At 41.5% G+C, this 27,859-nt stretch overlaps 1 protein-coding gene across 2 annotated transcripts; it reads right to left on the bottom strand.

Annotated features, from left to right (window-relative positions):
* Positions 1 to 209: 209 nt before the first annotated feature.
* On the bottom strand, positions 210 to 27,837 carry UBXN4 (UBX domain protein 4). Of its 2 annotated transcripts, none has more exons than XM_027823270.3 (13): positions 27,563 to 27,837; positions 16,193 to 16,295; positions 14,858 to 14,886; positions 13,647 to 13,765; positions 12,263 to 12,413; positions 11,690 to 11,798; positions 8,653 to 8,707; positions 8,273 to 8,437; positions 6,321 to 6,448; positions 3,999 to 4,101; positions 3,307 to 3,438; positions 2,176 to 2,384; positions 210 to 789 (listed from the first exon to the last, which is right to left on the bottom strand). In XM_027823270.3, exons 1-13 carry the CDS (start codon positions 27,834 to 27,836, stop codon positions 651 to 653), a joined length of 1,716 nt encoding a protein of 571 aa, XP_027679071.2. In that variant the 5' UTR covers position 27,837; the 3' UTR covers positions 210 to 650. The 2 variants fall into 2 exon arrangements, with proteins under 2 accessions (XP_027679071.2, XP_027679072.1); XM_027823271.3 differs by having other exon boundaries at positions 16,246 to 16,295; positions 27,563 to 27,700.
* Between the last annotated feature and the right edge of the window lie 22 nt (positions 27,838 to 27,859).

Raw genomic sequence — 27,859 nt, 5'->3', positions numbered from 1 at the left:
AACTTAGCACTATGCTGGAGTTACCTGCAGTTGCTAGAAGCAGAGTAAGTCTTGAAATTGTAGATGGTTAAAGCAGCTCCACAGCAAAAAGTCATTGGGAAATAAGGGATGTACTTCATACAATCCAATGGATTAAGGGTAGTTTTCTTTGTGTTAAGTGTACATACTCTATAAAACACTATCCCACAGAGAAATTATATACAAAATTGTTAGTTTTTTGAAAAACAGTTTATTGAGTGCTTGGGGATTAAAAACTACAAGGTTTTGCTGGCAGTTGCAGAAGCAAGAGAAAATTAAACATATCTGATCTGCTACCTAATGCTTCTGACACACTCCACTTACTCACTCACTGGCCTACCAAGAACTTCATATTAATGCTGGGTCTTAGACTGCTGTAACAGAATAGTCCTAGATTAAAAAATGCCTTCCAAGATGGCAGTAGGGCTAGTAAATGCTGATAGTTTCAAATGCTTTAAACTTTTACCGTATTAAATAGCATAGCACTTCAGTTTTGTATTTCAGTCATGGGATATGAAATAAAGTATTATATAGTTCAGGCAGTGTAACCCATAAGCCCTACTATCCAGCAGAACTTTTAGTTTCATTAAATCAAATAAGAAAAACAATGATTATTGCCCAGTTACTCAAAATTACATTTGTTGGGTGGAATTTCCATTCCAGGTATTATTTTCGTCTTCTCCATCATCTTGAGTCCTCAATCTGTAAATTTTTCCTTCTTTTTTAAAGTCCTCCCCACGCTTTTCCAGTACTCGTTTCCTGACTGCTTGCCTAGACATAAAGAAAAGTCAATTTAGGAACAGTTTCCATAACAGCAATTGCATTTATATTATGTTTTTCTATGCCTCTTATTTTGAAGTTTGCTCTGACTGGAACAAAATTGCAATCTATTGCTTTCCTGCAGACCGCAGAGCTCAATTTAGCTGAAAATATTTGTGACTTTAGGAGCCATGCAGATCCTCCATCTGTAATAAATGTCTGCTATGGAAGTGACCAACAAACCAGCCTTAAGTAGTTGATCTGATAGTGATAGAAAGCCTTTGCAGCTGCTGGGGGTAAGGAGCAGGTGAAGCAAATGAAGCAACTTTCACATAAGGTAACTTTCCTGTACAACCACAGTTTGAGAAGAGTTGAGGGCAGTATGGAAAAATGGAGGAGAGAGAACAGACTAGGAGACAGTGCTGCAGTGCCAGACTATCAGATAACTAACTCTCCCAGCCATTTTATTCTTTAAAGCAGCATTTCTCAAATGCAGCCACCAGAGGCTTTTCTTGTGGCCACAGCCTTCTGGGCTGTGATGGGGGTGGAGGAAAGCAGTTGTCACGCCTTGGTGTTGGTTGCTGGGGCTTCCAGTTGGACCCTGCTCCCCGCTCCCCTCTGGAGACACCTGGGGCACAATGCTGGAGGAACAGGCAGCTGGTGAGTTGCCCACCTTCCCAGGGTTGGCATGGAAGACCGGCTCCAGCCCCAGCTGCCTGGCTTTGGGTTCTGGCCCCTGGCCCCTCCCCGATCCAGGGCTGAGTGAGTCTACTGTAAAAGCAATACTTATAGGTTTGTTAATATCACTTTTCATAGCAGACTTACTAGCTAGTAATAAATAAATTACAATGTTTTGGATGTGTATTTGTGCATATTTATTTGTTTTTCCTAAAGGTAATTAAGTAAGTATTTTAGGAAAAAGCGTGAGTAGCCACCAGCAAGAGTTGGTGGCTGCACTCTGAGGCCACCAGATAATTTGGCCTGAGAATCCTTGCTTTAAAGCTACTGATTATGCAATACGTCTCAAACATCCTTAATGCAAGACTAACTAGCTCAACAGGGCACAGGTTCCAAGGTATAATCAAGAGCCTGATAGATGGCTGGGTTTGAGTCATGAATTCCCCTAAGACTGCCTGCCAAAAGCTTATGGCCAATTAAATGTTAGTCTTTAAGGTGCCACTGGACTCAAGACAGATTAAGAGACTTGGCTTAGCCACCCATTTCCTATGTGATCTTGGGCAAGAACTGAACCCATGTCTCCAAGTTCCAGTCCAGTAGCTGATGCACTAGACTAGACCATCCTTCCTACCTCACTGTGGGCCAGCAGCAAGGATGTTTTTTAAAAAAAAAAGATATATGCAGTTTTAGCCCTATGGGACACGAGTCAGATCTGCTTACCTGCTTGGCTCCATAGTGGTAGATGGTGAAGGATTTGAATGTTCTTGTTGATGTCCTGCTCTTACTGTAGGTTGCGAGGGGGGAGGGCTGGTAAATAAGAAGTTGCTAATAAATCTCCAGCCAGCTATGAGTGGATACAGTATTATGCCCAAGAATTTCCAAAGATCTCCACCTGATGCCTGTACTACTGAAGTAGCAGGTCTTCCCGCCTATTCAAGAACAAAGGAAGTTAAGACATTTTAAAGAGCAACAGATTTAGACAGGATATTTGACATACCACTGGTTGAAAAGTAGCTAAATGCATATATGTAGTTGCTCAAAATATTTCGGTTTGTCCCACATCTCCAATTTTACCACAATGACATAATGTGTGCTGGAAGTGAGTTCTGGGTACTGATTATACAAATGGGCAGCTGTCAGCTTAATAACTTAGAGTTGAATAAACTATTTGTGAATATTTTTCAAAACATTCTGCACCAGGTCTCCCAGATCAGGGCTCCCAGTGACTGAGGAGTGCTACTGTAAAGGGTTGGCTGAGTGACTATGGGAGCACAGCAGGGAAGCAAGAAGGCAGTCTGGTCACTGGAGCCAGTATAGGCAGCAACATGCTCATGCTTTGGCATTTAACTACCATTGCTGTTTGGTGGTGATTTTGTGAAAGGCATTTTCATTGCTCATCCATGGGGGTTTAAGAATGCCGATTTATTTTTAAATGCTAGCCTGTGTTTAGGGCTCCATGAACATTAACTTAATTGCATTACAAGATGGCTAAGTGTGCTAGGGGAAGAGAAAGAAAAGGCAAGGGTGCAAGTCTAAATTCTAAACGAGTCTGTTTTAGTTTCTAACTGTTAAACATATTTACTTTCAAGTTTCCTAAATCCTGAGGGATTTGAATCTCCATTACAAGCACAGATCTCTATACAATCTTAACTATGGAGTTGTAACTGATGCCACTAATCAACAGCACACCATGAGGAGAGTCATCTTTCCAAACAGACAAAAAAAATCTTGACAAAAATGTATTAAAGAATTACACTAATTGCCTAGGACGGGTAAGGTAAAATAGACATTTACGTCTAAACTGTACCTGTAATGAAAGATACAATATTGTACTTATTTGTGAATACTTGCCGGCAACAATACTATTGAAGCACTTGGTGCAAGCTCTAGCTCCAATAATTTCTTTCCATAATCTTCTTTGGTAAACTCCCTTCTGGGAAACATTGTAGCCAATGAAAAATTACCGTAAGTGTTGCCAACAGTCTGTAAGAATGCAACAAGTTAACATTTTTATATGGGTTATAACTTACATTCAAAGTATGAAGAGATTTGCCTCTTCCAATATGCTTTCCTGTAACAACCCCATGGTTCTATTTCAAAATATGGGAAACCTTCACATAGGAAAAGTGCATGAGTTTTACATATTTGATTTCCTCTCTCGTCACTCACATTCTTCACTGGGTAGAATGGGTCTTCTCCCAAAAAGAATTAATGCTGCTCTATTAAATAGACAGTAGGTGGTACTGAAAAGATTGCAATCAGAGCCCTCACTGTAAACAGGAAGGGAAAATGGAGGCCCTAGACTGGTGGTCAGACAAGCAGACAACTATGTGCCAGCTGTGAACCTGTTTACATTCAACATTCAGCAGCCTTTAAAGTCCATCTCAGCAGTAAGAGGGAGTATAGTACAAATCTTTGAGCTCAACATTAAAAAAATTCAATTTCTAAAAACAGTGGTGAGTGTGTCAGTTGTTATGGATAAATTTAAGTGTTCTGGGATTACCTCTTCTGTAACTTAAAAATAAAGAAGACATTAAATTTACCTGTGCGGCAAACTGCCTAGCTTCTTCCAAGGGGGCTTCAGAAGGAAACTGATTAGTGAAAGAAGATCCATCTGGGAGGCGGAACTGAATTCTCGCTATAGCACTGTGGGAGACATTTCACTTTTAGTCAGTGCACACAAGAATTTCAGTCAAGTGTCCTTTAGTATTCAAATATAGAAAAGAATGGTTACACTTCCCTAAGTTATTAAAGTCAGTCAGGACAGAGCCACAAATTTGGGGAGCACGAGAATGAAGGCTGGAATGCTCTGGAAAATAGTAGCCAATGTATCACACATACACTCCTCAGAAATGAGCTTTAGGTGCAAGGTTGTACGAAAGGCCAAGAGTTCCAAACCCTCCCCCCACTCACTTTCTTCTACTTAAGTCATTTGATTCCAAAATAGGGATGGAGGTTAGATCTGTGTGAACAATCTACTCAAAGAGAAGGGTACTTACAGTGCAGTGTTGTCCACATGCATTCTATTGTTGGTACATATGCCAGAGATCAGACTCTTTCGGGCAGCCGGGTTTGCTGAGGTAGCGCCTGCACCCTAGATGTCTTTGTGCTTCAGACTCAAGGACATGAAGAGCAGGATAGGCCCAACCATCCCTCACCATCCCTTTGCCAATACAGAATCCCAGGGGAGCAGGATTCTATCATAGCGGGGAAAGGGGAGGGGTCATGGAATCCATGTGGACAATACATCTCGAAGAACCTGCAGGGTTCTTTCATTCTTTGAGTGAGTGTCTATGTGGATCGTTGACTAACAAGCAGTTGTCTGTTTGCTTGGAGGTGAATAGTAGAAGTCCTTCTTAAAGCATGACTAAGACGACAACTCTACCAAAGCAGGCATCCAATCTGGAAGCCTCTACCAAAGAATAGATGTGTGAACTGAGCTCCATGTAGCTGCCCTAGATTTGAAAACGAGGGACACTCTTCAAACAGTAACAGAAGCTGCCTGAGCTGTAATGTAGCTAGATGTATCTAACCTGGCCAACTCGTAACACATCTTTATACAGTTAGATACCTATTTAGATAATATGAAAATATTGCCTGACCTCTACAAAGCAATAGATTAAATGTACCTCTAAATGATTTTGTCCTAATCAACATAAAAGGACAACGAGCTTCCCTCAAGGTTGAGTGGGGCTTATGGAAGAAAACTGGGAGATGAATGAACTAGTTTACATGGAACAACTGTGGACAAGAACTTGAGATGAGGTCTGAGAATGACCCTGTCCTTATGAAACACTATGTAGGGGGGACCCGCCCTGAGGGCCTGAATCTGCCATACTCTGTGAGCAGATGAAATGACCACTAAAAAAAAAAAAGGCAGTCTGCATAAATAAGTGATAACAGAACAGGTTGCTAAGGGGAGATCCATCAACACTGCTAATAATTTAATATTAGCAAGTATAATACTGAGGGAGTGGGCTCTGGAAGTGGTGGAAAAACACGAACAAGGTTCCTCCTTAAGGAACATTACTACTGTAAACTGGAGGGAACAAGTGATAGCAGGGTGATGTACTAGATGGCCCTATTATAGAGCTGATTGAAAGTCCAGATTGCTTCAGAGCTAGAAGACAGTCCAATATTGCTGAAATGACTGTTGTCAAGGTAGAGCTTCTATCCCTTCGAGCTAAATCAGCACTACAAAAGTGGAAAATACTAGTGTAGATGCAAAAGATACTGCTGGGCTTCTAATTCACATAAGTAAATATAACAGATATTTTACAAAATTCTAGTAAGTCCTCTGCACTTTTACATACTGATGAGAAAGACTGATAGATAAGCACAGTCAAGCTGCATGATAAAATCCTCTCTTTTTAACCTGAATCTATGATCTTACTGCCTATCATAGAGCCTAGGGCCCTAACCAGCACAAACTAGATGTCCATAGAAATAACGCATAAGTGAAAATAGGTGATGTAAGAAAACAAACCTGCTCCTGATAATAAAAGAAAGCCACATGTCTGTACGTACATCAAGTTGAAAAAATGAAAAACGGACAATAAGCTTCTCTAACTTAATGCAGAGGGGGAAAAAGTTGTTAATTCTGAATAAGATTTCTGTTTATTCCTGATCATATTATTTATCAGTCTGAGAGCCTCCATGAATAATGTGCTTCAAGCAGATAACTAGAAAATACACATATTTCTTGAAAGAATCAACAAGCTTACCTTACATCAACAATGTTTAATCATTCCAGCATTCTAGTAGATTAGGCTCCGGTAAAAAAGTGTCTACTTTAGAGCTAAGGCTAGTAGTTTGCTCACCTCCCTCCCCAAAAATACACATTTGTATACTGGCACACTGTTCACCTTCTTTCCTTCTGAGAGGCTTCTCTTCTAGCTTCCACTTCAGCCTGCTTAGCTTGTTGAGCTGCAGCTTTTGCAGCTTCTACTTCTTCCTTTGTCTTTGCAAAACGAGCTGCTCTTTCAGCACGATCCTTTAATGCGACAAACACAAATCTGTTAACTTGTGCTGTAAAATGTGTGTTAATACCTGTTCAGACAAAGTAATTGATGCAATCTGCAATTAAAAATTTGCTCTTGACAAGAGCCGAGGAAGGGAGAAAAAGAGGCCAAGCCAGTCATGTTGCAGACACTGCAGGAGAGAAATACCTCCCCTCGCCTAACTGTTCAGCCTGTATCTTGTTATTTGATAAGTTATTCATTCTACTGAATACTGGAATTCAAGCTTGTTCAAATTTTTCTAAAACAAACTTTGGTATAACACTAATGCAAGCCCTAATTTCTAATCACAGGAAGTTATAATGATGAAGTTCTGAGAATCATCTAGAACAGTGGTTTTCAAACTTTTTTTCTGGGGACCCAGTTGAAGAAAATTGTGGACACCCATGACTCAACAGAGCTGGGGATGAGGGGTTTGGAGTGTGGGAGGGGCTCAAGGATGGGGGTGCAGGCTCTGGGGTGAAGCCAGGTATGAGGGCTTTGGAGTGCAGGAAGGGGTTCCAGGTTTGGGGGAGGTTCAGGGCTGGGGCAGGGAGTCAGGGCTCTGGGGTGGGGCTGGGGAGGAGGGGTTTGGGGTGCAGGAATGGGTTGCAGATTTGGGAGGGGCTCGGGGCAGGGGTGCAGGGTTGGGGCGCGGACTTACCTCCAGCAGCTCCTGGTCAGCGGTGCAGCCAGGGTGCAGAGGCAGGCCCTGGAAGCGGCCAGCAGCAGGTCTGGCTCCTAAGTGGAGGCGCGCAAGCGGTTCCGTGCAACTCTTGCCCGCAAGCATTGCCCCTCCCCAGTCCTGGGAACCGGCCAATGGGAGTGCGGAGCCGGTGCTCAGGGCGGGGGGCAGCGGGCAGAGCCCAGTGGCCCCCCACCTAGGAGCTAGTCCCGCTGCTGGCCGCTTCCAGGGCGCAGCACGGTGTCAGAACAGGTAGGCACTAGCCTGCCTTAGCTTGGCAGCACCACCGAGGGGACTTTTAATGTCCCTGACCAGAGCAAGGCGACCCAGTAGTGAGTCGCAACCCACAATTTGAAAAACACTGATCTAGAAGGAGGCATTTCTATTGGTTGAGATGTGACTATTCAACAAGAAATGTTTTTAATTTTGAAGGCAACTGCAAAGATGTGGGGTTCAAGGTGATTTCACACCATCTCTGTCTGCATTTCTAAACCACATTTAACAGTATGTAGCCACTCTTGTGCCCAACAATGCCTCTCATGATAGTCTCCATATTGCTCACATGATATTCAGAGAAGCTCTGGTATCATTACATTCGCTCAGAGACAGAATGAGAAGAGACACATCACTAGACTTTTTTTTAAACATATAAAATTATTATTAGGGAACTAAATGCACAAAGTACTAATAACCAATTCAAAAAATAGCACATCTCTCTCATGCCCCATTGAACTTGTTCTGGTCTCTGCCATATGCTGAGCTAACTGCTGCTTGGTATGTGAGAAAAAGGAACCTTTTGCTTTTGTTTGTGTGCACAATCCATTTTCAATGGATTTTTGTATAAAGAAAAACAAATTCTTGATTGCAAACTGAAAAATTGGATTCTTGTAAAAATCTACAGCCTACAGAAGCTCTGACAGAAGTAACCATTAACTGAAAGCACAGCTTCCAATAGCAAAAAAAAAAAAAAAGGGGGGGGGCAGGATGAGATTCAAACACTTTTACAATAGGTGTACAATCTGTTATTTTAGTCTTCCAGTAGTCTGAGAGGGTGGGAGGGAGCGGCCTTGCAATGAGTTACTAAATCCCAAGTAATCTGATCAATTTATCTATATTTAAAAAATAAAAACTTTACCATTGCAATCTGCTGTTTTATACGCTCCCTAGCTGCTTTTTCTTCTGCCTTTTCTCTGCTCCTTTCTTCTAACATTCGCTTCGTCAATTCTTCTTCGTGTCGTCTTCTGTAGTCCAATATTTCTTTCCCCGTTTTTCTTCGATCAATTTCTTTCTTAATTTCCTTCTGAGGGAAGATGACACACATTACAGAATTCAAACAACAAAATATTTCTTTTGAACAAGGGCAAAGCTTGATTTAACTGAACTGGAGCCTGCACTGAAGATTAGATTAGATTTTAAATCTAGTTTTTATATGAGTGTTATTTAAAGAAAGATCTCAGAGACTGAAAGCAAATCAAATAAGAATACCACTGATAGTAATAAATTGTTACATTTTACCTGTTCCTCCTCTTTCCTCTTCTCTTCTCGTTTTTCTTCAAGTTTTTTTGTTATTCTAAATAAAAACCACCAAGATTAAAAGAGAACTTACAACTGTGGTTTGAAATGTTAACATTTTCATTTTGGCTTTTAAAAGGATAAGACAAAATTCAATTCTGTCAAAAATTATTAATAAGAGGAAAAACATGAAGATGACTATGAATTTATGAGAGTAATCCTATTTCATGGAGCTATTCTATATTAACCAATAGGGTTTGCCTTATGTGGAAAATTGGGTGCTGATTCACCAACCAGTTTCTAGTCTGCAATAATTTGATGTTAGCTGTTTTAATATATGCCTTCTATCATTTATCATTAACTGACTGTGTAAAAATATCACATTTTTATGGTTGAATTTTTCACTCTATAAATGGAAAAAGAAAACGCCATAACCAAGATTTCAAATTCAGTACCAATGGGAAGATCAGGAGCACTGCACGTCCCTTCCCACACATCTATCCATAAGTAGAGTTTAGGAGCTCCAGAAGGTCCTTGCCTCCCCGTGCCTTCCTTTGCAACTGAGTAGGTTCCCCAGGGCCACATTGTTTCTTCATCCATTTGAATTCGCCCTCTCAACAATGGTAATAGCTTTAGTCCTTCTGGAACTGAACCAGGAAACTGCTGGAGATTTATCAGATACGTAAGTGATAAATTCTTCAGGCTGGTGTATTTATTGAGCAGGAAGATGATGTATTGAGAGCAAAGAGACTAGACTAAAGCAGTTTTATAGCCTCTCACTCTGCACATGGCTAAGTATCTGGAGAATTACCTCTAAATCATAGGACCTGAGCAGTTCCAAGAATGAGTCATGATCATCGAATTTGAGCACTAACCCATGCACTGAGAATTCAAATCCAAACCAGGGCACATTGCTCCAGTTACACATTGCAAACAAGTCAAACAAAGCACAACCATCATGCCCATTCCAGTGGAAAGGCAACTGAACTGGGACTATTCTTAGCTCTGCCACTGGCCCACTGGGTGACTTGGGGCAAGTCACTTCAACCTCTGTGCACCTCAGTTTCCCATCTGTCAAATGGGGATAATAATGTAAGGTTCTTTGAGATCTAAGCACTATATAAAAGTTAGGTCTTGATTATTACCTAGCTCAGTAGCATATCACCTGCAACCCTAGGTGAGGAGTACAGCTGTCTAAATGAACACTAACACATACTTATTCTGTTTAAAACACTAGGAAATTAAATGGCAAGAAAAACTTTGTTAACACAGAGTTACAGTTCCCTGGCGATAGCTTGTGTCCCTCTAAAATGTTGAGTTCACAAAATTTAAACTTCTGAAAACCAGGCAATACAGAATTAAGGTAAATGCCCATATAACCTTAACTCAGTTCTTTGAGTGATGTCCCAATATGCCTATAAAACATTACACACTCCCCCACTCTGCTTTTTCATGGTGATGGACAGATGCTACTCCGTCACTCAAACACTAAGCCTACTTACTCAACAGAATAACACACTTGCAAAAATTAACAACCACTTCATACCCTTTTATAGGCCCTTCACACTTATACACAAGATACCACCTAAATCTATACCTCCCACTACTCATCACTAAATCCACAGACTACTCTCATATCCCACCGCACTAGAGACAATACACATGTCAGGAAGACCCCAGTGCCCTGCTACAGACACAAGCAACACAAATATGTATTGAAATGATGCAGACTGGAAAGTCAAGGTATATATATACCTCCTTCCTTTGATAACACACATGGGGGAACGGACTCGGATCCAGATCTCCACATATCGCTATCATAGCTCTTCCAAGCTGCTCCTCTATCATTCAATACAGCTACAGCTAACACATTGAATGCAGCTGGAGTGCATGCAGATAATTCCCAATGGCTATTGCCAGCTCCAGGGGTGGCAGAGTTAAGGTTGTACAGTTATTTAACTTAACTCTGTATTTCCTGGTTTTCAATGGTTTGAGTTTTGTGAACTCGACATTCTGGAATGGTCCGGGCTATCCCCAGGCAACCTTAACTCTGTGGGTTTCCCGGCTCCCCGCTCTTCCATTTAAGCCATATTGCAGAGTAAAAGGAATCTTTTTACCCTTATCTTAGCCATATAACCATAGGTCTAATTCATTGAAAGCACAGGCATCTTTAATTGCTTTAGGAAAACCTTTTACTTCACTTAAACACTTCTCAGCCAGGAGTTACTAAGGAGCTAGATCTCAGTTTTAGGTGTTTTTAGGACATTCACTAAACAATCTTTGTTCACTGGCAGTACTCATTCCATTGAGCTATTTAGAGGACCCAACCCACCTCTACCCAAGTTTAATATCAAAATCTTTCTTGGACAGCGAACAGTATCAAGTTCTGCTTTGCATTTCCAAATAGTTTCACTCAAATCTGTAGAAAAATATGAACATGTCTATTCAACAACCCACTCCCAGCCTCTCCATTAATCCCTATTATTAAGATCTAACTTGCTTTGCTTATAGGATATCTTGAAGGAAAATAAGATCTGCTTCCATTTGATAAAAAACATTCCCTGACTGTTTTGAGAGTTCGATTCAACAGCAAAAAGGTTGAGTAACTGAGTCCAGATCTACCAAAACGCATGCTTAACATGCCAAACTTATCACAGTCAAAATGAGAGAAAGGAGGCTTTCCATGTTCATCTAGTTACCATGTCAAGCAACAAAGTCAGTTAATGAAGGGACAAAGGGCCACTTCAAATTAAGAGAATTAGAATGTTACAGATTTGGCTCCGACTGGATCAGCACCTGGCACTCAGATTGTTACAAGGCGAAATCCATTAGCTCTAGCGTCTGAGAAATTTGATTCTTAAGATTAAAATAGTCACTAGTTTTAGCTATTTTCTAAAGAACATTAAAACTTCATTTAGAACAAGAAATATGTTAATCATGCAGCTTTGGTTCTTACCACTGTTTTCACCTAAGGAAATGTAATAATTAATCACAGTACTTTAGAATAGATAGATAGTCTACAAAAAAACCAAAGACAAACCTTTCCACTTTGGTCGTAAGGTCATTCACAGGCTGTGGCTCGGTCACTCTCTCATCTGAAGAATTATTTGATTCCTGAAACTGATTTGCCTGGACTGAATTTGCTCCATCTTCAAGTGTTTTAGGAAGTTGTACAGAGGAGGAAAAAAGGCATATTTGTAATTTGTTACTACTTTTGCTAACGATTGCCCTCTTAAAAAACATACTGGGCTGTGGTGTAGAACCACTGTTCACAAAATACTAATTCCTCTGAAAATAGTGCTTTGCTAATAAGGTCAATAACCTAAGGAGGAACAGATATTTAGAACTGAGTTTAATTTTAAGAACACTGTAGTTAATTTATTATTTACTGTCTTACAAGAGAGCTTAACTTTCTACTCACTACAACAATGTGAGATGACAGGATTTGTGGCTTTTTCAGTGGACTTTCTGCAAGATGTGCTCTGAGAAAATACTGTCATCCCAACAAGGACACAAATGTTTTACCACCATTCATGTTAATTTTAAGAAGATGACAATCATACTGTTAGGATTTGAAGAGCAAACTAGTATATGTAGAGTTGTTGTTAATTACCGTCAGAAGTGCTTATTGTCTCAAGTTGTGTTTCACAAAGCTCAACCGTTCTGGACTGAGCATTTTCGGAAGTGGTCTTAGCCTGGAAGGAGGGACTCGGAGCAGACAACTCACTCCCATTCTCTAATGCTTCATTTTTTACTGCATGCATCTTAGAAAGAAAAAAAGCAGTGATAGACAAGACCACAAACTTTCGATTGTGCTCTCAGGCTTGAAGCTTAAGCCTTATGAACCATTTTTTCTTTGGTGGGTGAAGACAAGCCTTGTAAGCCCTGTCCAAAATACAAAAATAAATATTCAATAAGTTATCAAATATATTGCGTTCCAACTGTATTGCAACTTTTTTCTTAGCCTGTATGCACTGAAAACTTGTGAACACTATATTAAGAAACTTATGCTTCTACCAGGTTTATCTCACAGTTCCCATACATGTTATTGGCCAAAGTTTAGAAAATGTTCGTTAGGTGTATCTGGCACCTACATTCCCTCTCTAAAATCCCTTGCAAAACTCACATGAGCTAGTGAACAGGAGAAGCAACTCCGGTCACTTACAAGATGGCTTTTAAAACCCCCATTTTCCCTGAGTTAGTCCCGTCCCCCCTTGTCCAGGGATCTAAAGGGATTAGGGATCAAAAGATGGTAGGCTAGAGCCTTGTTAGGAAGCACAATAAGAAGTTAAAGTCCACAAACTCACACCAAAGTCATGTAGTTGCTCCTCCTTCACCCGGATAACTCCCTTGCAAAACTCCCATTTGCTACTCCTGTTGCTACCTCTGGATTTAACAGTATTTAGCTTTGATGTTGTATTTAGCTGTGATACTCTGAATACCTGTCCTAGACCTGAAGAAGAGCTATGTGATAAGCTATAAAGCATGTCTCTTTCAACAACAGAAGCTGGTCCAATAAAAGATTACCTCACCCACCTTGTCTCTCGAATATCCTGTGACCAACACAGCTATAACACTGCAAACATAAATGTAGATAGTTTTGTTTTGTTTGAGTCAACACTACAGACCATGTTATCGTCACATTATTAAACAACGTCCAAGCCCTGCTAGAAGAATAGCTCTGAAAGGAGCAATGATTAAGAATTGTTTAGTACACCTATTCTTTTTCTGTCAGTATAGCGTAGGTGCTCTTAACCTCCTGTGACAATTGGTTTACTTAACATGGACAAACAGTTTTCAAAATTAGTTCAGCTTTGCATAATTGGACACGGAAGTAACTTTGCTGCCGGTGAGAGCATATCGATCCAGTAGTGCTTGCTTCCTCTGGTCACACACTTGGGCCCAATGATGTTTGCTGTCTTGAAGAGGTGAAGGCCACAAGACCTTGTGACAGTATTTCATTCTAGTGAAAAAGCTGGTGTGTAAGCATTTGTTACCTGTTTGACTTTGTGGATTCTGGTAATAAGCTCCTCTGCAGAGACACTGCCAGCAATTACTTCCAAGGGGATTCCATTGTCTCCTATAAAGAAGCTGGATGGAATACACACTACAGGATCTGCACAGTAATAGTAAAGGCCAATAAATGGATGTAGTTAAAGCAGCAAGATTAAAAAAAAACTAACAAGTAAGCTACTAGAAAAGGAAAATGCACCACATAAATCTGAAATCCTCCACTTCAAAAACAGAGCAGAAAGACTAGTTTAAGTTAAAGCACTTCTCTGCAATACAAGGCTTAAAAGAAAATTATGCATGTATCTGAAATCAATGCTGTTTGTGAAAGATTTCATAAACATCCCAGAGGACTGTACCATGTATAACGGTATTACGGATAATCCAATTATGCTTTAGAATAAGCATATTATGTTTTAGTGTTAAGCAGAATATGAAATAATAGTAAGAAATCCATTAAAATCAGTGCACATCTGAGTGTCATATCAATGGCACTCACATTCTGGTTGTACTTCAATCAACTCTAGCTATTGAAAGAACAAAATAAAAAGGAAATATTGAAAGTTATCTTCAACATCAAAGGATGTTCTTACAAAGTATGGAATTTCCTCTCTCTTCCTCTTTGTCCCCCCCACCACAGAGAATTGTAGGAATTTTAAGTAGAGGGCTATTTATTATGCATAATGGAGTTACTCTTGATTTACATCTGCATAACTGAAAGTGGAATCCAGCCCTTGGAGTCAGACATTTTATTCCTCTTTCTCCAACCCAACTCCAATTAATAGTATAGTATCTCAATTATTTATTTTTTGTAATTCTAAATACTAACACCAGTACATATCACCAGTTATGGTCTTTCAAGTCTCCAATAACTGGGTTATTCCTATTATGTGGAAAATAGGATTGTCTTCAATTTAGAGGATATTACGTGATCAATTATTGAACTCGCTCTAATTACATATCTTCATCCAAAAACCTGAAGAACAGTAGCTGGGCATAATGGCTTTTAACTGCATTTTAAATATATGTATTTATATGTACTCCTACATATAATCTTCTACAAATACTCCTATGTCTTCTGAAACAGTTTCAACAGTGTCTCTTATTGGAAATCTTAATCCTAGGGACAGGGCCTGTAGTTGTAAAGAACAAATATCTCAAACAAAATGCAACATTTGAACTGATTTTAAAAGGATACAGATTTGTGAGAACTGTAGACATGCTTCGCTGTATAAAGCAAAAGATATGTTTAGCAGATCATCCTAATCACTTTACATCAATCATAGATTAGGAAGAGTTAGTCTCATCACATCACAACCTATAAGTGACACACACTCATTGTACAAGGGACTGTTCAAAGACTCACAAGATTATGCAAATTTTCTCATTAATACATTGGAAATAGTCAACATTCTTGGCTATTGCAACAGGCTGTAAAAGTCCACACTAGATTATTTTAGTGAAACTACATGGCAAAATAACACCACCATTTTGGATCACTGGTAGTACAATACCTGATTATCTGACAACAAGCAGTATAATGAAATTTACAAAAATTCTCCTTTGAGTGCTTCAAGATAATGGGATTCTTGTAAATTTCAATATACTGGCTGCCTATGGAACGGAGAAGATGGGAACAGCCAGGGTTAGTGCTACAATTATGAGTAACTCAGTGAGGGACGTTGGTGTTTTTTTACTGTGTGCACAGCAATGATCCCCAAGTCAACCCATTTCCTAGGTTTGTTTCTGTTGGGACATCCAGGCCTGCAAGATTTTTCAATTTTTGTGACTCATGGAAATTTCTGAACTAGCTGAAATCTTAACTTGACAAATTCAAAAGTCCTTTTAGAAAACTCACATTTGTCTGATTTTATAACACTTCATTATTGTGGTTCTTCACTTTCAGAAAGGACAAGGATCAACCAGACCATGATTTGGCTGTTAACTGCAATACTGCAACAAGGATGTAACTAAAATACTTTTAAAGCTGGAGTAAATCATATGCATCATCTGCTAATTTTTTAGCCTCCAGCTGCACCAAGACTATTGAATGTACTTCAGATGCGAGGCCCTAGAGCAGTGGTTCCCAAACTCGTTCCACCGCTTGTGCAGGGCAGGCCCCTGGCGGGCCTGGGTCAGTTTGTTTACCTGCCGCGTCCGCAGGTTCGGCCGATCGCGGCTCCCACTGGCTGCGGTTCGCTGCGCCAGGCCAATGGGAGCTGCGGAAAGCGACGGCCAGTACGTCCCTCGGCCTGTACCACTTCCAGCAGCTCCCATGGGCCTGGAGCAGCGAACCGCAGCTACTGGGAGCCGCGATTGGCCGAACCTGTGGATGCGGCAGGTAAACAAACCGGCCCGGCCCGGCCCGCCATGGGCTTTCCCTGCACAAGCGGCGGAACAAGTTTGGGAACCACTGCCCTAGAGCAAACAGGAGATGTCAGGGAGATGTCTTAAAAAGCTAGGTATTATTAATATTATTAACCCAAACTGAAAAAGGCTGTACAGCACGAAAAGTGTTAGAAAGTGACCAAACCTTTTGATATCAATTTTAATAGCAACAAAATCATCTGAGGCTGCTTCAGTCACCTTCTGATCCTCCCAACTTGCAGCCATCTGTGTGGATTGTTCATCATCACCTGCAAGAGATACGCCTTCTTATCACTAACATGAAGCCAAACACATCACAAACGGCAAGTTCTGGTCTGATACTGGCCTTACTAAACTTGCAGGAATTTGACTTCAAAAGTGATTGAAAACTTCATAAAATACAGGGTTTTTAGAACGTATTTATTGTTTTTAAGTTATTTTGTTCTCAATTGCAAGTAGTAGTTTTCTTTGAGACTTACTCAAGAAAAGGAGGGTTAAAACAAAATGTAAATGCTTCAAGAACATCCAAGAAAGCCTAGAATTTAAGATAATAAATTAGTTAATGGGGGCAAAGACAAGCCAATTATCCCAAAGGCTGTTATTTTGTTTGAAAATGAACACAAAACAGTTTTCTGTGATTTGAACAGTGGAACACATTTTACATGTGGTAATCAACATTCACATCAAATAGTTCTTGAACACTTTGAACTAGGAAAAGTCTGTATTAATTTGCTAAAGGCTAGTAATGGTATTTGCCAGTGAATTCTACCAGCTTGCTAAAATGTTCATGAAAACCGGTCTTCACGATTTTTTTTATTTTAAAAATGTGTTTTTTGGGACAGGCCATTTAACAGTTTTTCTCTCGCTACAAAGTAGCTCTGTAAAACGCTTATGATTATTACTGTGTATTTGCTAGTATAAATGTGCCTGAAGCCTTGTGTGTGAAATTACTATAAGACCAAACAAATGAATTGTAGCTAATGTACCAAAATGTCAAGTCTTTCAACAAACATATATGGCAAATAGCGTAATATAGTGAATTAGAAGAAACTTTCATTCTAAACCTCTGTTTACTATAATGTTCCAGTCCCAGAAGTTACATTTTGGAAGTTCTCATGCTTGGCAGACCATTTAACTACTTTTGGAAAATCTAGAGAAAATCCATTCAGGCATCTTTTAGTTATCAATAAATATTGTTCAAACACTTTTTTTCTGGTTTGACTTAGATTTAAAACTTTTATGCAGGCATGAACATAAACCATATATCCTACTATATTTGAAAGATTAAATTGTGAAAGTGCATGCTATTTTCCTTGTAATATGCAGTTTCAGAAAAAAGGTTTGATAGCTAATGGGAGAGCATCAGCCCCTAAATTCAACGTAATGAACTGAAGTCACTCTCTTACTCAGTGGAGCCCCATCCAGACATCAGGGTAAGCATGCCTCTCTCTTGCTATATTGTTTCAGCAGTCTCCCTATGAGTGTGTCCACATTAGGAAAACTGGTGCTTTCTTACCATACAGTTAAATCCTAGTGAACACATGGCCAGTCTGTAGTTTTGTCACATTAGCAGATTAAGGTAAACCCTAGGCTCCCCACTAGTGTTTATCTTTACTTACTAACGTGTGAAAACTACAAACTGTCTAGTTTTCACTAGGATTTTACCACATATTAGTTGCTACATAAACTAACCTAGTAGAGAACACAACTTTTTTCCTAGAAAAGACAAGGCCTATAAGCCAGTTTTATTCTGAACAGATGAAACAGGATATTGATGCATAGCTACCCATATGATATCGAAAATGTGTTTGGAGAGGATTAAATATTAGTCAATCTTAATCAGATTTATTCACTTGTAATAAGCAGTCATCCAGAAAGAACTAATCCACAGTAATTTGTCTTATTTAGAGCTGTAGAGACTCTTAATTGTTTAGAACCCACTATTTTGTTTTCATTTGTAATAAGGATTGTTTATGTAAGTCTGGCTATTTCATAACACTGTTAGTTGGCTCTCAATTATATAAATATATTATCCAATGACCACAAGAAAACTCTCACATAGTATTCTATTAAGTAGTTATTACTATTTCTTTTTTAATGACAGCGGGGACACCCATTCCTTTAGTCAGGCATTGCACTTCAAGCAGATCATTTGGCCTTCCTGCTTCTTGGAGGAGGGTTGTTTCAAACCAGCTGTGCTGACAAGTGCTTGCCAACCACATGGAGGAGTTCTTCCTTGCATGGTTTGTACTCCAGGAATTTGGGACCATTTGATTACTATATTATTTCTTTCTATTACTATTGGAAAGACCCCTATAATTCCATTTAATAAACTTTGAACAAAAACAAACAAAAAAAACAACCTATCAAATTATTTGATCTGGGAATCCTTTGGATTGACCCATTTGTCTTTTACTCTTCTTTAACATCAGTGGTTCCCAAGGTGCCATCTACAGACCACTGCTGTCTTGGTGCTGGCTGCTCCTCCTTGCTTCCAACTGCTTAGAGGCAGGCAGGTACTTTACTGCATGCTTTTTTCAAAAGGATACACTATTATCCTATTAGATAGCTAAAAATACCTAAATCCTTGCTTAATATTAGCTTTTCCATGTAAGCAATTGCTGCAGTTTCCACAATGTTGTTGTGAAATCACAAATGTGAGAAGTTATCCACAGTATAATCTCTATAATATGTGACCCAAAACATGAAAAAGTTGAGAACCTACATTACATAAACCATGCCTCATGTCATTTAGTTTAAAACCTATAACCATCAGTGGAGGTGAATTACTATCTTGTGTCAATTTTTGTTTACGTAATCCGTTCCTCTTTCATGGTTAAAGTTCATCTAATGTTTCCTACTGTTTTGAAATACAAAAGTTAATACAATGATTAAGAATCCAAATGCATATAATGAGCCGCAGAAGATCTAAGACATTAAGTTAAAAGGGAGTTCTGAATGTTGTACGCTATTTAGTAGAATTACCAACTGGCAGCACTATCTTGGGACTAACTCCTCAAGCTGTCAGAGAGCTCATAGGTTTCTAAGATGGGAAAAGTATCACTTTAGTACTTCTAGCAGATGATATACACTGTTTATATAGTCTCAATAGAGAGCCCTGACCTTTTCAGCTTGATGGGTAAATATAGTTATCTACAATGAAAAAAGATGGGTGTATTTTTCCCATTATGCAATGACTGTAGAAAACTGAAACATTCCAGACAACAGACAGCGACAGTCTTTATCTTTGTGTCTTGTACAACACCAAACACACAGTTGGCACTAAATAAGCTTTTCCATAATTAGCATCAGCTGTCAAAGGGCTCAGATCTTTTCATTCTCAAATCCTTTATAACCATACACAAAACACGGTGCTTCAGTGGGTCTTAAGGATTAAGCGGTTAATTGGGTCCTAACACAAAATTTCTGTGTTTTTCTTCTGGTATTCAGCAGGTCTTTGCTAATGAATATGGCAAAGTCCAGTTCTAAAATGCGTTGAAGATTACGTGTTTGTTGACATATAAGAAATAAGCTAAGAAATCATATGAAATACCACCTGTAACTAAAGTTGAGATTTTATGAAAATCAAGAAATTCACAGTTTACTGGACACCCTTCGATAATTGAAAGTGCTATCAGTGCATTTTAAGTTATGGAAAAATATGCAATTTAAACAGAGTACACAATTTACTAAGTCTACTTGGTGGAAGTACAGCTTCCAGTCTCAGAACGGTCAGCTCCGCCCTTCATCTTTAAGTAAACTGAATTCCATTCCAGTTGCCTCCGTTTGTGTCTTGCTCTCCCTCTACCTTTTGGATGAGAAAAGGTCCTATTGACTTTTTAAGGTTAAAAATTCCATGGCAATTTTGTATAATAAGGATTTATTGTGATGTCCAAATTTCCCCTCCCACTACAGTTGTAAAGCGTGCTACTGAACTGTTGGCCTCCATCCCATTAATGGCACTGTACTGTGACAAAGTTCCTGCTCTACCTTGGTGGGTCTCGCACTTATTTGCGGATTTGCTCGCCTTGGAGCTTCACGGCAGCCCTCAGCTTGGCTGTTTTTCTGAATTCACAGTCCAGGTCGACGACTCCTGTGTCTGACCAGGAGTTGGGAGGATTTGGGGGGAACCCGGGCCCGCTCTCTACTCCGGGTTCCAGCCCAGGGCCCTGTGGAATGCAGCTGTCTAGAGTGCCTCCTGGAACAGCTGTGTGACAGCTACAACTCCCTGGGCTACTTCCCCATGGCCTCCTCCCAACACCTTCTTTATCCTCACCATAGGACCTTCCTCCTGGTGTCTGATAATGCTTGTACACCTCAGTCCTCCAACAGTCCGCGTTCTCACTCTCAGCTCCTAGTGCCTCTTGCTCCCAGCTCCTCACACGCTCACCACAAACTGAAGTGACCTCCTTTTTAAAACCCAGGTGCCCCGATTAGCCTGCCTTAATTGATTCTAGCAGCTTCTTGATTGGCTGCAGGTGTTCTAATCAGCCTGTCTTAATTGTCTCCAGAAGGTTCCTGATTGTCCTGTTACCTTACCCAGGGAAATGGGACCTACTTAGCCTGGGGCTAATATATCTGCTTTCTATTACTCTCCTCTAGCCATCTGGCCCGACCCTGTCACAGTACATATATAATTTGAAAAATGCTTTGGAATCCCTTGGAATGAAAGTTATTTGTCAGAGAGCAATTCAGTTATTTGTTATACCTTACTTCAAAACCATGTAATGAAAAAGCCATGCAGAAATGCACAATATGTTAGGGTTAAGGTTATTATAAGAACCTGAATTCCAAATTTCCTGAATTGTTCAATTACAATCTTAACATTGTAATCATATTTTGTTTTAAATTTATTTTTAATTAAAAAAAGAAAAGCAGTTCAGTAGGTATTTTCTAAAAGGCACCTAACATTTATTTTGATAAACAAACCTTACAACCAGCCAAATAGATTTTCTTCAGCTTTCCCCTCCCCTCCTAAAAAAATCACGTCCAAGGCAGGGGAAAAAAAAAAAGTGAAGTTTCAGTTTAAGTGGTATTGTTTCCAAAAACAACCAGCCTTTAAAAATACAGGCTTATAAATGAAAGTGCCATCTCAACCACAGACAAATAAGTATAGTCTGGCAAGAACACTGTAAAGCCTAATGTGGACAGTACAGAATACAGAAATTTATCTGAGTGGGTTTTGCATCAAATGAACGATTTGCTTAATTTTTTATTAAGCAAATTAATTCCAGCAAAAAGTGAAACAGAAAGCTTTGTATCTCTGCAAGTTAGCTACATATGAAATACTGGAGAATCAGCTTTTAGTATTAGTTATACTGCATCTTCTGTACAGCAGTACAGTCAGTACATCAGCTGTTATTTGAGGCCACTGATTAACCTTTTGGTTCCCCAAAGGTACATGTTCCCTAGGCTGTATTTTGTGTGTGCAAATCTGTATTCCAATTCCCAACTTTATTTAAAGTTTCAAACCAGTTTATATTAGGTGGAGGCATATCAGCACTCCCTGCTCTTTAAAACCAGCAGCCTCTGTCCCTTTATTTGCAACTTCATGTGAATTCCTCAATTTACTTACATAATACGTCTTTACACTCCTGTCATATTTGAGCTATACCATTAAGCTTTATAAACTGTGAATACAAGTATTATTTAGGGTTATTATGGCAAGAAGTTGGTGCTGAGCAAGGCTAACGTTAAATGACTGAAATTCTTATATAAACTTGTTTTATGAGACCAAGATAATCACGCAGTCTGAAAGATACATAAACCCAAACAACCTCTTTCCAGACCATAAAATATTTTAAAATCACTGGGAAGAATAATCCAGTCCTTTATTTTCTTTTGCCTGTTCAGTTACAATGTTGACCCTAAAATTAAGCAATTCAATTCTTCATTATCTTTCAACGTCTGGATCTGTTGGATCATATTAAAGAAGTTCTGTATTAAAATCACAAATGAGTTTGATTCCCCATAGTTTAAATTCCAGGGTATTACTAATTAAGAGGTCTCTTGGTCTTTGGTCTCTTGTTTTTACTGTTTCTCTCCCTCTCTGTGTAAAACTTGCAAACTGCTAAGACAGAGTCTGTTCTCAAAACAATACTTTGTAACAACAACTACTCACACAGAGAGAAACTCAAAGCAATACTTTGTAACAACAGAAACAGCAGACAGAGACTCCCCGGCCTTTTGTTGTATTTATCTCGCTTTGTTAACAATTGTGATTAAAATAGAGATAGAGGATGTATGTGGATGGATGCTTGGTGTGGATAATAACGGAATGATCAGGGAGGTGCAAGCCTAAGAATCCAATGTCCATCGGCCGAAGAAGGCGTCAAGTGGAAACAACCAGAGGACCCCCGGAGGGCAGACTGGAATCCACCCAACAGCCTCAAGGATGGGAAACCGAAGAACAACATGGAGCCGTCAGGAATGTGCCATCTGCTGATTGATTCAGCAACAGCATGATGAAGCAATTCCCATAGACTGGCATAGGAATAAATTCCTATAGAAATGGACTCTAGAAACTGAGAACTTTGGGGTCTGATTATGCAAACCAACTTCCAGGAGCATCAGATGTGCAGAGCCTGACAAGGCCCTGCTCCCTCCTCGTGTCCAGGCCACCTGGCCAGTGGCTTGGCACGAGCAACTCTAAAGCTGGTAACTATGATGAGAACCTCGCAGAACCTCTCTGTGTGTGTATGAATGAATGTGTGACACCATCATAGGACCTAATCACATTAGCCACACCATCAGAGGCTCATTCACCTGCACATCTACCAATGTGATATATGCCATCATGTGCCAGCAATGCCCCTCTGCCATTGCCCCTCTGCACATTGGCCAAACTGGACAGTTTCTATGCAAAAGAATAAATGGACACAAATCTGACATCAGGAATCATAACATTCAAAAACCAGTAGGAGAACACTTCAACTTCTCTGGCCACTAAGTAAAAGACTTAAGGGTGGCAATTTTGAAACAGAAAAGCTTCGAAAACAGACTCCAACGAGAAACCTCTGAGCTTGAATACTATATGTTCCATTCTATGCATCCAATGAAGTGGGCTGTAGCCCACAAAAGCTTATGCTCTAACAAATTTGTTAGTCTCTAAGGTGCCACAAGTACTCCTGTTCTTTTTGCAGATACAGACTAACACAGCTTCTACTCTGAAACCTGAATAAATATGAAATTGAATGGAATGTTATAGCTATAACAAACTGCTTACTATGATTCTTTCTGCATTCACAATAAATGTGGCATTTTGCCTTATTCCCTTTAATAAGATCCTGCTGGTTTTTATTTTACTAGTATAACAGATCCATACAAATTATTGATGAATCTGTGGAAGTAATATGCATGTTTAAAACATGTTTTCTTGTTGATAGCACAGTTCTAGAATGGTTTCACTGACTAGCGTGGACAGATACTTTTATCAGAGAACTGTTCTAGACAAACTACAAGCCTACAGCATGGCTCTACTAACAATAGAAAAACTGTCACTTATGGGAGCAATATAAAAACCTATCACTGTAGTATCCAAGGATCTTAAACAACGCTGTTGCAAAGCCGGGGTTCAAGTGTAGTATGAACAAGATGTGGGTGTGTCCCTATGCCTGTCCATCCCTTTTGCCCACAGTGCCAGACTGAAACCGCTTCTTGGTCAACTAAGCTACAAAATAATTGTTCTGTGAATAGATGGCTTCCAGGATGGCTCAGCAGGAATGAGCAGAACTCTATCAGTTGCCCACATGGAGTCAACTGCAGGATGAGGTCCCAAATATGAAAAATTTCATCCCAAAAGACAATGAATAAACAGGGCTTTCAACTTGAACAAAAATGTTTCAATTAGGTAAATGTTAAACTACAGACCTAAATTAAGTTAAGCAACCCTCACCCCAAAGTTCATTCATGCACTTTTTTACCGAATTTCACCTATTGTCTAGAATAAACAAATTAATTTCTGTTTATCTGAACTTTACTTTACCTAATCTCAACAAAATTAGCCAATAGGTGGGATTTGGCCTAGTTATGGCCATTATTATTCACATTTGGCTCTTCATTTTAGAATTTAGAACATAAATGGAGAAAGAGATCAAAGAGCAGCAGAACTGAACTGGAAACCTAAATAAGTGGTAAGTGATATCCTGTTACCCGTGACAGGATTACATTAAAAATACAAGTTAATACATTTAATACTATCAAGAAACGCCTTGAAAGGGCTGAAATGTCCATGAAGTTAAATGAAACTTCTTAGCCACTAGCAGGAAAATAAAAATCAGTCTTCATCCAAGTCACAACAGTAGGTCTCACAGGTAAACTGTCAAAAGTTGCAGAATGTGTATGTCAGGAGGTTTCCTGTTGTTTACTAATTATCTTTCCATTTGATCTTACAAAACATACTCTATGATAACTGCATCCCTAACTATAGATCCAAGGGAGAAATCACTTGCTCTGTATATAAATCTGTAAAACATTTTGGGATCTTTGCAACAAAAGAAACTTCATTAAAAAGATGTCTTGTCAATAGAACACTGAATTCCACAGACAGCTCCCTCACTGCTTAGAAGCAATATCACATCCCACTCTATAACTTGAGGTATATAAAATAGCTGGGCTGAGCCAATCCCACTTTTTAGCCACCACATTCATTATCCATAGCTACCTCCCAGTGGGGAATGCAGAATAAAAAACGCTATGCCAGCCAAGAGCTAAAAATGGTTACTTCCTATTTAAATTGTCTTTTGTGACTTCATTTGTGGAAAGTAGGTGAATCCCATGTTTTGATATTCTTTTTAAAAAAAGTTACTTGACATTAGTAGTAGGATTTGTTCTGGGCAGTGGCGGTTGGTTAGTTAGTTTTTGCTAATTTTTTGTATGAGATGCTCAGAGGCCTTCAAGCCAAGTATCTAAACTGTTAGTCATCAAAATAAAAAGATCATTCATAAACAAACACAATAGAGACAAAGTAAAAAATAAGAACCTAACCACCTCCTCCCATAGGAACAGTATAAAAAGTTATAGATGTGATGAAGAGTGTATGCAGAATTACATAGGGGACTAGGGTAGGAGAGAGGGACCGTATAAAGCTTGAAGTACCTATAGGCGAAGCCTGGAAGTGAGCAGAGCATGGAGAACCACCATATACAGGGAATTCTGGCATGACAGCACAGAGAGAATTGTATGTGCTGAGACTGGGGACACTAGCACTCCAAAGGAGGTTATAAAATGGGGCAATAGAGACCGCTGTATAAAGGTGCAAGCAGTTGTAAACGAGCTATTGATGGCATTGCAAAAACAGAACCAGGAGACTGCACTGGGGGGTACAGAGAGCTGCAGGCTGGTATAGTTAAATAGTACAGACAGCTGTATAGGGGCCCAGGGGCTCCATGAAGCAATATAGGGGTATAGAGTCCGCACTGTGCACTAGAGAGGATGTAAGGTGACATGTATAGGAAACCTAGAAACTGCATGAGGCAGCACAGAGGGGTATATAAAAGCAGTATAGGACACTATATGAACAGGGGGTGGTATAGGTGCCAATAGGATCAGGCTGCAGTGTAGGAGGCTTGGAGCCTGCCTGGGACAGCACAGAGCGTGGTACAGAGGACTAGAGGGTCAGGTGACAGTATGGGGGCCTGGGGCTACCTAGGGCAGCATAGGAGGTGGTATAGGGGACTACAGAATCAAGTGATGGTACAGAGGGCTTGGGACCTACCAGGGGCCGCAGAGACAGTAGTACAGAAGACTGCCAGGTCAGGCAACAATATAGTAAGCATGAGGTCTGCCTGGGTCAGCACAGGAAGCGGTATAGGGCAGTGGTTTTCAACCTTTTTTCATTTGCTGACCCCAAAAGCATTTCAAATGGAGATGTTGACTCCTTTCGAAATCTCAGACATAGTTTGTGGACACCCAGGTGTCTGCAGGCCACAGGTTGAAAACCACTGTTCTATGGTAACGACAGCCTTTTGTGGACCCTTTAAACAGAGTCTGTAGACCCCCAGGGGTCCACGGATCACAGGTTGAGAACCACTGGTATAGTGGACTATGGAGTCAGGCAATAGTATAGCGGGGACAGGGCCTGCCTGGAGCTGCACGGAGTGGCACAGGGGACTACAGGGTGAGGAGACGGTATACGGGGCTTGGGGCCTGCCTGGGGCAGCACGGAGTGACACAGGGGACTACAGGGTGAGGAGACGGTATACAGGGCTTCGGGCCTGCCTGGGGCAGCACGGAGTGACACAGGGAACTACAGGAGCAGGAAACGGTATATGGGGCTTGGGGCCTGCCTGGGGCAGCACGGAGCAGCATAGGGGACTACAGGATGAGGAGATGGTATATGGGTCTTGGGGCCTGCCTGGGGCAGCACGGAGTGACCCAGGGGACTACAGGGTGAGGAGACGGTATATGGGGCTTGCGGCCTGCCTAGGGCTGCACGGAGCGGCACAGGGGACTACAGGAGCAGGAAACGGTATATGGGGCTTGGGGCCTGCCTGGGGCAGCACGGAGTGACCCAGGGGACTACAGGGTGAGGAGATGGTATATGGGTCTTGGGGCCTGCCTGGGGCAGCACGGAGTGACCCAGGGGACTACAGGGTGAGGAGACGGTATATGGGGCTTGGGGCCTGCCTGGGGCTGCACGGAGCGGCACAGGGGACTGCAGGGGCAGGAGACGGTATACAGGGCTTGGGGCCTGCCTGGGGCAGCACGGAGTGACCCAGGGGACTACAGGGTGAGGAGACGGTATATGGGGCTTGGGGCCTGCCTGGGGCAGCACGGAGTGACCCAGGGGACTACAGGGTGAGGAGATGGTATATGGGGCTTGGGGCCTGCCTGGGGCAGCACGGAGCGGCACAGGGGACTGCAGGGGCAGGAGACGGTATACAGGGCTTGGGGCCTGCCTGGGGCTGCACGGAGCGGCACAGGGGACTGCAAGGACAGGAGACGGTATACAGGGCTTGGGGCCTGCCTGGGGCTGCACAGAGCGGCACAGGGGACTGCAGGGACAGGAGACGGTATACGGGGCTTGGGGCCTGCACAGACCGGCACAGGGGACTATAGGGTGAGGAGACGGTATACAGGGCTTGGGGCCTGCCTGGGGCAGCACGGAGTGGCCCAGGGGACTACAGGGTGAGGAGACGGTATATGGGGCTTGGGGCCTGCCTGGGGCAGCACGGAGCGGCACAGGGGACTGCAGGGGCAGGAGACGGTAGACGAGGCTTGGGGCCTGCACAGAGCGGCACAGAAGACTATAGGGTGAGGAGACGGTATACGGGGCTTGGGGCCTGCACAGAGCGGCACAGAAGACTATAGGGTGAGGAGACGGTATACGGGGCTTGGGGCCTGCACAGAGCGGCACAGGGGACTATAGGGTGAGGAGACGGTATACTGGGCTCGGGGGCTGCACAGGCGGTTCTTCAGGGGCGCTATAGGGCTCTCCGGGACAACAGGTGCTGTCAGCACAGGGCTGCCCCGGGGACTATATCCGGCGGCCGGGGACGGCAGGGCCCCGCTCCCCCAGGCCCGCTGCCGGTTGTACCTGACACGAACACCACGAAGACCGAGCTCTGTTCCTTGGCAGCAGCGATGGCGGCCGGGATAGTGCCGCGGAACCACAGCATGGTACCCCCTAAGACCCCGCTCCCTGGACCTGGACCCCCAGCGGCCCACCCTCGCGCTGCGCATGCGCCACAAAACCTGCAGCCTCGTTCTGAAACGGTGACTAACCGCTCCCAACTACCCCAGGGCGCGTGCGCTGCCTGCTGCGCCGGGCGGTGGTAGGGTAAACGTGGCTGTGATTCCCCCCTGCACATTCCTCTAGTCTCCTCCCGGTTGC

The sequence above is a fragment of the Chelonia mydas genome, chromosome 11 (assembly GCF_015237465.2).
Source record: "Chelonia mydas isolate rCheMyd1 chromosome 11, rCheMyd1.pri.v2, whole genome shotgun sequence".
NCBI classification, from domain to species: Eukaryota; Metazoa; Chordata; order Testudines; family Cheloniidae; genus Chelonia; species Chelonia mydas.
Note: the sequence above shows the minus strand (reverse complement) of the source record. Positions and strands in the feature narration are given on the sequence as shown.

Bases quoted from the DNA above. Each gene is read 5' to 3' on its own strand.
- UBXN4 (XM_027823270.3), bottom strand. From the start codon at position 27,836: ATGTGCAGGGGGGAATCACAGCCACGTTTACCCTACCACCGCCCGGCG. The intron at 16,296-27,562 runs GTACAACCGGCA...TATCTCTTGCAG, and splicing joins CTTCGTGGTGTTCGTGTCAG to GTGATGATGAACAATCCACA. The intron at 14,887-16,192 runs GTTTGGTCACTT...TGCTTTATACAG, and splicing joins ATTAAAATTGATATCAAAAG to CGAAGCATGTCTACAGTTCT.